Genomic DNA, 14484 nt, shown 5'->3' with positions numbered 1-14484 from the left:
CACACCAAAGGGTCTCTGGTTCGATTCCCGGTCAAGGGCATGTACCTACCTGAGTTGTAGGTTCTATCCTTAGCCCCTGTCGGTGAGTGTCTCTCTCTCACATTGATCTTTCTCTCCCCCCGACCCCACTTCCACTCTCTCTAAGACTCAATGGAAAAAAATATCCTTGGGTGAGGAGAAACAAAAAAAAAGGATTAATATGTTTTAATAGTGTGCTTTCCTAATACATTTATGATACTTTATACATTGAAATTTCCCCAAATCTTGTTATTGATATGTTGGTTTTCTAGATAGAACTTTCAGCTTCAGTGAGAAGCAAACTCCAATATAAGATTTGTTTTTGTTTTAAGAAAATTGAAATTCTAATCTTATTAAATCCATTAATGATAGGAAATTATTTTTAGATGTTTTAAATTTAATATAAAATAATTAATAAAATTGGGGCTTATCATTATTTCCTTCCTGGCATACTTTGATGTAAGGTAGGCATTTCTCATCATTGCTCTTTTTGTCATCTAACAGGTTGTTTTTGAGATTTGTTGCGTATGTTGCACTGACAGATTCTTGAACCATTGAATTACATGTGGTTCACAATTATTGCATATGGGCTACAACAGGGAGCCCCCTGGATTTTGAAGACAAAATTAAGAAAGGTCATCACCCTATGAGAGTTTTTCTAGTATAAATCTTGTAAGTGCGGTTATGTCTGCACTTTACAATTTGGTTAGTTTATCTCTCTCCCCCAGGGAACTGCATGCTTCCTGAAGATAGTACTGTGTCTTAATCATCTTTGATTCCACAATGCCTAGACCAGTGATGGCGAACCTTTTGAGCTCGGCGTGTCAGCATTTTGAAAAACCCTAACTTAACTCTGGTGCCGTGTCACATATAGAAATTTTTTGATATTTGCAACCATAGTAAAACAAAGACTTATACTTTTGATATTTATTTTATATATTTAAATGCCATTTAACAAAGAAAAATCAACCCAAAAAATGAGTTCGCGTGTCATAGGTTCGCCATCACTGGCCTAGACAGTGCCCTCAAATAGTAAGCATTTAGTTAATGTTAGAGTAATGCATAAAGTCATTCACCCTGAAGAGCTGAATCATAAATGCATGGCTGATGAGCCAAAGGATTTCCTGATTCTCTTCTCAAAACCTGGGTGAATTCTCACAGAAATATGACTGAGCCATAGCTTTTCCTAACTATAGTCATACATTTCCAGATTATAGCAAAGCTGATACTCCATGGGATAGTCATATGTACTATCAAATAAGATACAGTATTTTAAGTGACTTTGCCATAATGCTTGGTGCCTAGTAGGCACACAGTAGTGCTAACTTTTGTTTCCTTCTTTCGTTTCTCCTGAATTTTGTATGAGGGTCACCAAGAAAAATCTTTTTAATGGTAGGAAAAATTGTCCTTCTATTTGGACAATTATTCATAGCACTTCAACGTCTAGTTTGGACACACCCAAATTAATGATTCTGCTGGAAAGAGAAGTCAGAGCAACTGGCAGGCAGAACTGGTACACAGAATAACCTAGACAATGGACCTGCCCAGTTTCACAATATTTTTTAGGCTGGCTGTTCAAGTCATTATGTGTTCTAGGATTTTATTTACATATATATGGATGTGTATGCTTGTATATATTCAATTTTTAAAATTTTACGTCCTTTTAAGCTGCTCTTGAGAAAGAGCTAAATGCATAAAAGCTATTTTATTGGCAAGGAGTTGCAGCAGCCCAATAAATAAACCTGACAGGAGCCTGTTTTTTTACTAGCCAAGAATAAAGTTTTTCTCTATTCTGACCAATGACTCTACTATAAACTTTAATTCCTTTTGAAAAAAATAAACAAACAAGATAGAAACAGACTCATAGATACAGAGAACAGACTGACAGTTGACAGAGGAAAATGGGATGGGGAGGATGGTAAAACAGGTGAAGAGATTAAGAAATACAAATTGTTCCTAGCCGGTTTGGCTCAGTGGATAGAGCGTCTGCCTGCGGACTGAAGGGTCCCAGGTTCAATTCTGGCCAAGGGCACATGCCCAGGTTGCCGGCTCGATCCCCAGTAGGGGGCGTGCAGGAGGCAGCCGATCCATGATTCTCTTTCATCATTGATGTTTCTGTCTCTCCCTCTCTCTTCTCTCTGAAATCAATAAAAATTTATTTTTAAAAAAGAAATATAACGCCGTATCCGGTTTGGCTCAGTGGATAGAACATCAGTCTGCGGACTGAAGGGTCCCAGGTTCGATTTCGGTCAAGGGCATGTACCTTGGTTGTGAGTACATCCCTAGTAGGGGTCGTGTAGGAGGCAGCTGATCGAAATTTCTCTCTCATCGATGTTTCTAACTCTCTATATCCCTTTCTCTTCCTCTCTGTAAAAAAATCAGTGAAATATTTTTAAAAAGAAAAGAAATATAAGATCCAATGGACTGGCCTTCAAAAAAAAAATACAAAATGGTAGTTACAGAATAGTCACAGAGATGTAAATTACAGCATAGGGAATATAGTCAATAATATAATTACTGTGTATGAGGCCAGGTGGGTACTAGACTTATTGGGGGTATCACTTCATGAATTATATAAATGTCTAACCACTATACTGTATACCTAACACTATTACAGAATAATATTGAATGTAAACTGTAATTTTAAAATATATTCCTTTTGTTTCTTTGATTTTTATTATTTATTTTATTATTACTGTGGGTAATGTGTCAGAATACAATCTTGAATATGATAAATGTTAACTCTGGATACATGTGTTATTTTTTTCTTTCCATTCAAGATAAGCTTTCATTGGAAGGAATAGTGGTACAAAGAGCTGAATGCCGACCTGCTGCAAGTGAAAACTACATGAGATTAAAGAGGTTGGTGTTTTTTAACTTTAAAATAGTACCTGATATTTCCTTTTGGGGATTGAAATGCATATGTTAGATTGCCTATTGACTGCAACTATCGTTATAATTGAAAGGCTTTTCAAAAGCTGTTTGGTTTTAAAACCAAGTAAGAACAAAATTCCAGTTATAAAATAAGTCATAGGAATGTAGTTTACAGCAGGGTGACTACATTTAATAATACTTTATTGCATATTTGAAAGTTCCTAAGAGAGTAGATCTTAAAAATTCTCATCATAAGAAAAAATGTTTTGTAACTATGTATGGTAACTAGTGTTAACTACACTTATTGTGGTGATCATTTTGAAATGTATATGATTATCAAGTCATTATGTTGAACAACTAAAACTACACCTAAAAATATAATGTTATATGTCATTTATACTTCAGTTTTTAAAAACCCCAAGTAAGTTTCTTTGGTAAGGGAACTTTCAGAACATGGGCTGTTTATTTGTGGTATTTTAAGATACTGTGTATTATAACATGGAACCAAACATTTTAAAACTTCTTTTTTTAGTTGTCCATATAAATCTTGATTTTCCAAAGCTGTGTAATGATATCTTTGTACTATTTTATTTTCAAAGGTTATAATCTTCCCATAATATCTAAAATACTATACTGTATAAAGCAAGTATATTAGTAGACTACCATCCTTTACTCTTAATCTGCAGAGAACATTTTATAAACTTATTACTTTGTTAGAGCTTTTGTTTCAGGGTCCTCACTTTCCCACTTTTGTATGTGGCTAACATTTTGTAATTAATATTTAAAGAATGACTACAAATTCTTGATACTTTAAGTTTTTTGACTTTCAGAGGCAGCAATTTTTAAACCCTGAAGAATTGTATTATACTTTTATAGTTTATATTGAATGTATTTCAACCCCATATAGTTTAGAATCATAAATTTATTTGTTTCAGTACTTTGTGAAACAAAACAGACGAAATTCTGCCCGGTGGAGCTTCATTTTAGTAGACTGTAACTACACAGAGCCGGTAGTTGAGAATACCTGCTCATGTGGTAGTGGCAGCCTCTCGGATTTCAGTATTCTCATTTATAAAAGAGGCTGGTTGAGTTGAATCATCTCTAAATTGCACATCATCTTTTTAATTTTTCCCCTCTTCTCGATTAGATTAGAGTTTATTTCTTGGGAATGAAAAAAAAGAGACTGGTTTTCTTGTCCAATAATTACTCTAATTTAAATGCCTCCCCACAGCAAATAAAAGTATGACAATCAAAATGAAAAAAAAATTTATAACAGAAAATAACTTTGGAACTTTTGCAGAAGATGTTTCTCTCTTTGTTTTTAGCCTGTAAAGTCTTTTTGAAGATTTGTCTTCAAATAACTACTGAAATTGGAAAATGCAAAATCTGGTTACTCAGCTGCTTGCCAAGATTTTTTCTGTGGTCTTGATTTTCTTTAAAGGTTTCTAAAGATTTCTGATAATGAGCAGGCAAGTCGCTGGTGCTTATGAAATGGCTGCTTTTTTTCTTAACAAAAAAGAAATTAAAATTGTTTAGCCTTTATAGTGTGTTAAAACACCAGCCATTGCATATTTCAGTTACTTAAGTGGCTTAAGGAAATAGGGTGCTTCAGGAGATGGTAATCATCTGAGTTTCATAAAACAGATGCCTACCATAAGTTTTGAAGAGGGAGAATTTTTTACCAAGTGGGAAAACACAGGAGTAAGAACACTCTAAACAGAGATACGAAGGCACAAAGACTTGGGGAACACAGTAGAGACTTGCTTATAGTCCTGCAAGCCTGGAATGCAGGATTTGTTGTAGGCAGAACAAACAGAAGGTCCAGCCCAGAACTTTTCTTTGAACTCCAAACTTATACACCCCAAAGCCTGGTTCAGTGTCCAGTAGATATTTCCAATATGTCAAAAATTGAACTTCCCATCTTTCCCCAAAAACCTGCTCCACCAGTAGTCTTTCTCATTTGAGTTAACTCTGCCCTCCCATTTTGTCAGTCCAGAACCTTGATCACATTCCTGTCTCCTCTCTCACACCCCACTCCAATGTGTCAGAAAAATCTGATTAACACTACCTTTAAATATTACACATCTGCAGTCTGACTGTTTCTCATCACCCACATGATCTGTCATTTCTCACCTGGATCACTGCAGTAGCCTCCTAGCCGAGTTCCTGCTTCCACCTTTGCCCCACTGTAGTCTGTTGTCAGCACAGTAGTCAGAGCAGTTCTCTTAAAATCTGTCAAGTCATGCCATTTCTCTGTTCACATGTCACTTGCAATGCTGCTATATTATTCAGAATAAAATTAAAGCCCTTGCAGTTGTCTCAGGGTCCTACATGATCACCCTGTCATTCCTCCCCCTTCTCTCCATATTCATCTCCTAATAGTCCATAGTACTCTAGGCACACTTCTGTAATAGGGCCTTTGTTTTGGATGTGCTTTTCTGTTTGCAATGTATTTTCTCCAGATTAACTGCACGGCTCAACTCCTCACTTCTTTCAAGTCTCTTTTCAGATTCTACTTTAATAAGGCCCATCCTGACCATGCTACTTCCTTCTATACTTGTATTTTCTTCATAGCACATAACACTTTCTAATGTATGTACCATATAACTTACATTTATTGCCATCCTTGCTCTAGTGCAGGACAGAATTGGCAATTCAGTACTTGAGCTATGCTGTACCTAGATATATCACAAATATGCTCAAAGTTTTTCAGGGATGTCCTGACTATCTACTTCTTAACAACATTCAAGTTTTTGATAATCTGGCTCTAGTCTCACTTTCTGACTTCATTTTCAAATAATCTCCTTTACCTAGACATCAGATGGCTGTATCACACTAGAAGTTGTTACCCCAGATGTGCTAGGCACTTTTACACCTTATGCCTTTGTTACATGCTGCATATTCCACCTAGTATGGCTTATCTACCTTCTGCCAAGATCCTTCTGAGGCTTTAAAACCAACCCAGTTGTCACTTAGGGAAACCTTCTCATAGCTTCTACTCCCACTCCAGTTAGGATCTGCCACCCTCCTTTTCTACATTCCACATACTTGTTTATTCTTCTTTAATGGTTTATATAAATGTCTGTTTTCTACTGTTTACATACATCTTCTACAAGATTATGAACTTCCTAAAAACAGGGACTGTGAATTTCATTTTTCTTCTCACTCTTCCTCCCTCTTTTTTATATTCTCTGCACGTAGCATAATGTGTTACAAATATTAAAAACCCAAAAAGATTTGTTGGGTTGAAATGGGTTGAAATAGAAAGGAATGGTGAAACTCCAGGTATAGAAACATAGGACTCAACAATACTCAGCTTCTTTAATTTTCTTACTCTGAACTGCACTTGAAACCTGGAGTTGATTTTTCAGTCCATACACATGTATATATGCACACATGTGCATATGCATGCACACACGTCTTGCTTTGAGAAGAGGAAGTGATTATAAAACAAGTGTAAATCTATTTCATCAACAATTAAGAATTTTTTCAAAATATAAAGTGTTGAATAGTCTTCTATTTATTTGTCAAAACCTTTTCTTAAGTCAGTAAGGGCTTTTTTTGTTACTCAGTGAGATTTTACTGTATTGTATTTTAGCAAATAGCAGTTGAACTACACTTTTAGTACCATAAATGGGTATATTAACAAGTGTATTTTATATCTATATATACAAAAGCCAAGCAACCGGGACGCCGGAACGACCGGTCGCTATGATGTGCACCCCTGGCTGGCCGGCCAACCTCCCACAGCCACTCCCCCTAGCCGGCCCTGCCCCCATCAGCCCACGTCCCCTCCCTCCCACCGGCCGGCCCAATAGGCCCACATTGGGGGGGATTAGGGGGGTGGACCCCACATGTGCATGAATTCGTGCGCGAGGCCTCTAATTTATAAATAATGCTCTTAAGGATTAGTGTTACTTAACAGGACTTTAATTTTAGTAATAAATTCTCATAGCTCTCTGCTATTAAATTTTAGTCAGATGTTATGAGAATTATAACTCTCATGTTAATCAAATATAAGAATCTGTCATTCATTTAGATAAAAGTAGAAATTAGTATTGCAGTAACCTCAAGAAATATGTAAATCCTTAAATATTCAAGTCCAGAAAGAAGAGAATCTTACGTTATATTTTTTTTGTTCTCTTCCATCTCATAAAATCCCATTCCATTTAGCCACCAAGAAAACCAAAAAAAAAAGCCCGAAGGAAAAAATGCAAATGTATTTAATAATAGCTCTTACCTGCTAAACTAATTAAATGTTTTTAATTTGCCTTTTTATTAAGTATAAATCTTAGTTAAGCATCTTGAGGTTTTTTCTAATAGTTGAATGATAAATTATATAATCACCCTATTTGTAATATATGTTGTATGTCTTAAATTTAAAGGGACATAAATATTACATACACAAGCATCCTAATGTGTGTTTTATTGTAGGAAAGACATAGTACTAGGAAAATATGGAACTCTACTTCAATTTTGAATGATAGCTTTGCTGGATAAAGTAATCTTGGTTGTAGGTTCTTGGTATTCATCACTTTGAATATTTCTTGCCATTCCCTTCTGGCCTGCAAAGTTTCTGTTGAGAAATCAGCTGACAGTCGTATGGGTATTCCCTTGTAGGTAACTGGGTTTCTTTCTCTTGCTGTTTTTAAGATTCTCTCTTTGTCTTTTGCTCTTGGCATTTTAATTATGATGTGTCTTGGTGTGGTCCTCTTTGGGTTCCTTTTGTTTGGGGTTCTCTGCGCATTCTGGACTTGTAAGTCTATTTCTTTCACCAGGTAGGGGAAGTTTTCTGTCATTATTTCTTCAAATAGGTTTTCAATATCTTGCTCCTCTCTCTTCTTCCGGCACCCCTATAATTCAGATGTTGGTACGCTTGAAGTTGTCTCAGAGGCTCCTTACACTATCTTCATATTTTTGGATTCTTTTTTCTTTTTGTTTTTCCGGTTGGGCGTTTTTTGCTTCTTTGTATTTCAAATCTTTGACTTGATTCTTGGGATCCTCTAGTGTGTGTTGGGTCTCTGTATATTATTCTTTATTTCAGTCAGTGTATGCTTAATTTCTAGTTGGTCCTTTATCACAACCTCAAGGGTCTCACTAAATTTATTGGCGGTTTCTAGAAAATTCTTGAAAAACCTTATCACCGTGGTTTTGAACTCTATATCCAGTCGTTTGCTTTCCTCCATTTCTCTCATTTGTGACCTGTTTCTTTGTCTCTGCATTTTGGCTGCTTCCCTGTGTTGGTAGAGTGGCTTTGTGTGCTAGGTGTCCTATAGGACCCAGTGGCTCAGCCTCCCCAATTACCTGAGGTGGACACTCTTGGTACACCCCTTTGTGGGCTTTGTGCACAGTCTTGTTGTAGTTAAGCCTTGATTGTTGTAGGTATCACTGGGAGGAATTGACCTCCAGGCCAATTGTCTGTGAGAATCAGCTGTGTCTGCAGTGGGAGAACTTCTGTGCTGAAGACACCCTTCTGGGGCAAGACTTGCTTCAGTGGGGCTTTGGTGCTCACTGAGTCTGCCCCCTGAGTGTGTCCCTTATGGATCTAAGGAGTTGTAATCTGGATGGTCCACTCTGACCACTGGGTACACTGGCTCTTGGATCTAAGGAAGTGCTCATTTAGCCTCTGCCTGAGGCTACCCAGCAGGAGCTACAGAGAGATCTGCAGTTCCTTTTCTTTGTTTGGAGTTTGGAGGTGCCTAGATGAGGCCCAGCTGTGAAGCAGTGCAAGCTGCTGTGGGGCCTTGGGCCTTCTTTTTGGAAGTTCTCGGTCTCTCTGACCCAGCTGCAGTTAGTTAGGTAATTTTAGATTGCAAAGGGCCAGGGCAGTCATATGAAAAAGCCTCTGCACACAGCTTGGGTGGGGCGGGGTCTGAGGGAATGAACAGGGTGGAGCAAACAGCTATGGCTGATCCTCAGCCCTGCCCTAAGAGGACCGGGGTCTCACTGTTCCGAGGTAATCGCTGCAAGCGCCTCTGAGAGAAAGCCGCCCTCGAGTTCTGCCCGATGCCAGACAGTCCAGTTTCTCCCTGTATGAGTCTGGGTCCCCAGAGACTCGCCCAGAACTGGAGTTCAGAGCAGTTGGGAGCTTGTCTTTCCCTTCCGATTGAAAAAGACAGCCGCATCCTCAGTTGCCAGCCCTTTCCGCGTGCGCCTCCGTACCTCTGCACTTTATTTCCACACCTCCTCTGAGTCTCAGTGTGCTTTTCTCTTTCCTTCTAGTTGTAGAATCTCCACTCAGCCAGCCTTCCTGTGGTTCTGGATAATGTCCGTTTTGTCTTTTACTTGTTTTTTTGAAGTTGTTGTGCGAGGCAGCAATTTCCGGTGTTTACCTATGGCACCATCTTGTTTTTCTCCATGTAAATTTTTATATCAAGTTTATTAAACACCAAAATGAATAATAAACTGAAAATGGTTTTATAGAAAAACATTTTTCTATTAATCCTCAGTAATAGTTAAGGTCATAGCAGTAATTCGGAATTTTATAATTTCATGACCAGGGAGGTACAGCATTAAATTTTAGCTTTCTGTAATCTTATTTGAAACAGCTTTCATTGAATAGAGTTTTTGGAAAATGTTGAGGTTAAGGGTTAATATCCCAGTGTCAGGATGCTTTCATTTGCAAGAATCAGAAAACCCGAAGCAAAATAGCTTAAAAATAAAAGGAATTCACTGACTCACATGAATCGAATCCATTGGTACTGTGGGTTTTAGCCATGGCTTTCTCTAGAAGGTCTCTAAATCATCAGTGCTCTACCTCTGTTTCTCATTTTCTTGGGGCTGTCTTTCTCCAGCTTGACTATTCTTAGGCCAGTTTATCTCCTGGTAGCAAGATAGCTGCATGCAGCTCTCAGGATTACCTGCCTCTTTATTCATATGAGGACCCTGAAGTTAAGTGACCTTGTCTTTAGCCATTAACAGAACCCTTCACTTCATTTGATGGGCTAACATAGGTTCTGAGTCTATCCCTGAACCAATAAATGTGTCAGTGGAGATGGGATACATGGACTAGTTAGGGCCTACCTCTGGAAATATACAGGCAGTAGGGTCAATCCCATCCAAAGTATGTGACCACTCCTCAAAAGGGAAGGGGTAGAGTGGGTGCTAGGGAGGCAATCATAAGATCTGCAGCAAAACCTTTTTTCCAGAAAGCATCTTAGGAATAGGAAACACTCATCAGAGAAATTCATACTCTTGATTGCTTCTCTGTATAGAGGGCCAAGACTTTTATTAGAGAGCAATTCTGGATCTACAGAGATGCTTTGATAATAGGTTGAGGTAGTTAAAAGAGTTGGGCCCAGTCAGATTGCCTGGGTTCAAAGACTGGCTTTCCAGTTTACCAGCTGTGTGATCTTAGGCAAAGTACATGATCTCTCTGTGCCTTTATTTATCTCAGTATTATGATAAAGATTAAATAAAATAATACTATATAATGCATGAGGTATCTAACACAGAGTAGATACCCAGTAAATAAACACTAAATAAATATGCTTGTGACAATTACCTGAGTAAGAATTCCTGTCCTAAAACTCTCCTGGAGGTATTCCCAGTCCCATCCAGTTCTCATGATAGAAGAGACATACACACAAGGATTCTTTTAGAATCCCTGCCCTGGGGTAGATGTATTAATTTAATAAAGTTTAAATTAGAAATAGAGTAGAAAGATAAGTAGAGCTGAAAGAAATCATCTGAGATTTTGTTATAGAGTCCATGATAACAATTCTCTCTTCAAAACAGAAATCCTAAAGTAGTTTAGAACCACCTAGATATTATCCACAGTCAGACCTGGGAAGCTGAGTTAATTTTCACTTTACAGTCTTCCCTTCCACTCTGTCCTCTGTCCTCAAGGACTCCTTAATGTGGTCATCATTAATTGCATGATTTATAGTTTATAGTTTATAAATCTTCTGAATGTTCAGAATCTTTCTGGAAAGTAAAGGATAATCTTAACATTTTCCCAGGTTGTCCTTGGAAATAGTCTTATCATCCCTTCTCTTGCAGTGATACTTTGATGACTCTCCTGAGGTATCCAGATGTGTGATTTTTAAAATGTGGAGCTATACATCTTTTTTAAAAAAAATTAAATTTACTGGGGTGACAATGATTAATAAAATTATATAAGATTGTACATATATACAATGGAATATTATTCAGCCATAAAAAAGATGAAATGCTGTCATTTGTGACAGCATAGATGGATTTTGAGAATACTATGCTATGTGCTATAAGTCTTTTTTAATCAAAGATTTTTGTCAAGTCCTGGGAACAGGAAGTTCTTCTGAAGAACTAACCCAAGAAGGCAGCTAACCGTCACTGCCATAAGCATGACCTTGTTTTCACATCCTTTTCCCTTGAACTGCTCCTGTTTATGTGAAGGATTATGTGAAAGAAGCGGGATATCTTCATTAAAATGCAATACTTTTAAAAATTTGTTTAAATAGACAGCTGAAGTAAAAGTGCAAAAATACCACTGGGTTAAAACTACCATAACAAGTGAGGCAAGGTGTTTTACCCAGTGTTCTTTAAAAGGCAACGCAGGAAGACTTCTTGGGGCGATTGGCAGGGAAAGATTGCCCTCTTTCCTCGTTCTGATCATAGCAGCTGTCCCCACAGCCCTTGAGCCATAGACTGCCCCTGAAGGTTTACTATTCAAACGAAATAAGGATTTCCAAGTGATTGTAAGAGGCTATTGGGAGTATATATAAAGAATTTAAGATAGGAAGAGGAGAGGAATTTTTTCTGTAACTGGGTACTATCTCACCCTAAACTTCTCACCTTTGGAATTCCCCACCTCTTCTGCCCAGTCTTTGGAGTTCCTCAGGGTTCTGGCCTCTTCTGCCATTCCAACTCAAGTGTACACTACGTCACCACCAGTCATTTTCACTCTCCCAAATGCATCATGAGCTGTCATGTCACACTGTCTGCAGTGTTCTTTACTTTTCTTTTCTGCTGCCAAACTCCAATTCATCCTGTAAGATTACCTCAAATGTGAAATCCATCCAACCATTTTCTCCACACAGGATAATCATCTCCACCAAGTTCCTGCCATCCTTTTTCTAATAGTCTACTAATTAATTACATTTTGTTCTTTTTTTCTTTTTTAAAAAAATATATTTTATTGATTTTTTACAGAGAGGAAAGGAGAGGGATAGAGTTAGAAACATCGATGAGAGAGAAACATCAATCAGCTGCCTCTTGCACACCCCCTACTGGGGATGTGCCCGCAACCAAGGTACATGCCCTTGACTGGAATCGAACCTGGGACCTTTCAGTCCTCAGGCCGACGCTTTATCCACTGAGCCAAACCGGTTAGGGCTACATTTTGTTCTTTATTTTACTTCCATTACTTTTGTTTTTGTCTATAGGGACTGTATCTCATTTATCTTCTAACAACTTTATGTTCAATAAATGCTAGTAGAGTAATTGACCAAAAATCAGCATTTTAAAGTTAAGGTTTTACAGTTATACCCTTATGAATGAATCCCTTCTGAATTAATTCTCTTTTAATAGTGCATTTAACTATGCTTCAGATTCAAATTGTAAGTCCTGAGAAGCAATATTGGCATGTGGTGGTATTTCTACAGTCTCCCAGCTTCGCAGGATAAAAATACTTCAGTACACAATTTCTCTTTGTTCACTCACAGTTGAAAATCAACAGGGCTCACCTTAGGCAACACTATGAAGCATGCAAAGTTTACCTTTATTATCTAGGCATCTCCTGTTTTCACTCCTTTCCCTTTAGTAATGTCCATTTTTAGGTATCTACTTTTTATTTCAGTCTGATCCTTTTTATTCTATCAATTCTGAATACATTTTAAGAATGAATGAGCATAGTCAGATTGGGCATTTGATTTTAAGCCTTTTATTAACTAAACTAGAGGCCCAGTGCACGAAATTTGTGCACTCAGGGTGTCCCTCAGCCCAGCCTGCACTCTCACAGTCCGGGAGCCCTCAGGGGATGTCCGACTGCTGCAGAAGCGGGAGAGGCTCCCACTACCACCATTGGGCTCTCCATCCATGAGCCCGGCTCAGGGCTTCTGGCTGAGCGGCGCTCCCCCTTTGGGAGCACGCTGACCACCAGGAGACAGCTCCTGCATTGAGCATCTGCCCCCTGGTGGTCAGTGCGCATCATAGCGACCAGTTGTTCCTCCATTCAGTCAATTTGCATATTATCCTTTTATTATATAGGACTAGAGGCCTGGTGCACGAATTCGTGCATGGGTGGGGTCTGGCCAGCCTACCCCCAATTGAGGTGGGGGATGGGGTGGGAGAGCCATTCGAGGGCGGGGCTGACTGGAGGGAGTTATTAGTGTCAAAGATCTTTGCAGGGTGTATACATGTTTGCTGTTGGCTTTCAGATGAGTTGAAGCTTCAAAGGCGCTTTAGTGTCAGGGACACAGCTTCCATTCCTAAGCCTCTCCCTAGACAGGTAATGCGATTTAGTTCCCTGCTGACAAGCCCGCTAAAGAGAGGCCGTGGTGTGATTTGGCTGCCCTCTTTGGTAGGAAGCAGTGGAGAGAGAATGCAGAAAGATGGTGGTTGTGCTGGGCACCTCTCCTGGACACCTGACTGATGGTCCAGACCATGAGCAGATTGCCTCCTGATCACTCATAATTCAGGTTCCTGGGCTATGAAGGCTGGAGAGCGTTTACTTACTTAGAATCACTGAAGGTCACACTTCAGTGATGGGGGGGTGGGCGCAGTTGGCTGGCCCGGCCTGCGCCTGATCGGGCCAGTTGGCCACCGCAGTGCGCATTACAGCCACTGGTCGTTCTGGTCATTCCTCCATTCAGTGGCTTGGCTTTTATATATAGAGATGTGTAATAATGGCCATTAGATTACCTGTTCAAGGTATTTGAATAGGCAGATTTTTTTTATGGAAAAGGCAGAAAAATCATTGAAATTATACCATTTATAAACACAAAATTGGATAGTCTGTTTAGTTTGTGGGAGGACTTGTCACCAGGACCACCATCTCTGCTTCCTGGGCCAAGTTGGTAGATCTGGTCTTGCTGCATTTGTTGGAGATCTGTTGGGAGGAGTTAAAATTTGCTACTGAATGTGACCCACAGAAGTGGCAGAATTCCCTTAGGCAGGAATAGGACCATCACTACTAGTCTATCTGGTGGTTGTACAAATATTTAAAATGTGATCCTTCCTCAAGTATTTTTATTTTTATCTGTCAGAAATAATGGTAAATTTACAGACTTTGTTAAAGAAGACATTATTACTATCTTTCAGAAAGTTATCTCAATAATTATACAAATCTATACTGTCTCTGATATGAATGTGCCCTTTCAGTATGGAACCATTGTGTACTTCAAAATGGGCAAACTTGGAAATTTACTGCATTCTTCAGTTTGCTGCAGGCCTACCTGTCCTTTTTTCTTACCAGTTAGCTTAAAATTTAAGTTGTTTGCTTGCTCCTTGCAGGCACCGGAATTTTTCAACCTTTGATCTATGATTCCCTAAAGCACTTGAAGACTAAAGAAAGATACCACATGCTCCTTTATTGGGGAACGAGAGTCCCATTTAGTATACCGAATCAGTAGGAATGATGATAATCAAATCTCTAACTTATTACTAGGAGGA

At 38.7% G+C, this 14484-nt stretch overlaps 1 protein-coding gene across 1 annotated transcript in view; it reads left to right on the top strand.

Moving 5' to 3' along the window:
• GTF2F2 (general transcription factor IIF subunit 2) overlaps nt 1–14484 on the top strand; it is a 152757-nt gene that overhangs the window by 75209 nt on the left and 63064 nt on the right. Inside the window, exon 5 of the mRNA XM_059684687.1 lies at nt 2799–2880. Within this exon, the coding sequence (XP_059540670.1) occupies nt 2799–2880 (82 nt within the window). The remainder of the gene's footprint in view (nt 1–2798; nt 2881–14484) is intronic.

The sequence above is a fragment of the Myotis daubentonii genome, chromosome 2 (assembly GCF_963259705.1).
Source record: "Myotis daubentonii chromosome 2, mMyoDau2.1, whole genome shotgun sequence".
NCBI lineage: Eukaryota > Metazoa > Chordata > Mammalia > Chiroptera > Vespertilionidae > Myotis > Myotis daubentonii.
This window is presented reverse-complemented; position numbering and strand designations above follow the sequence as displayed.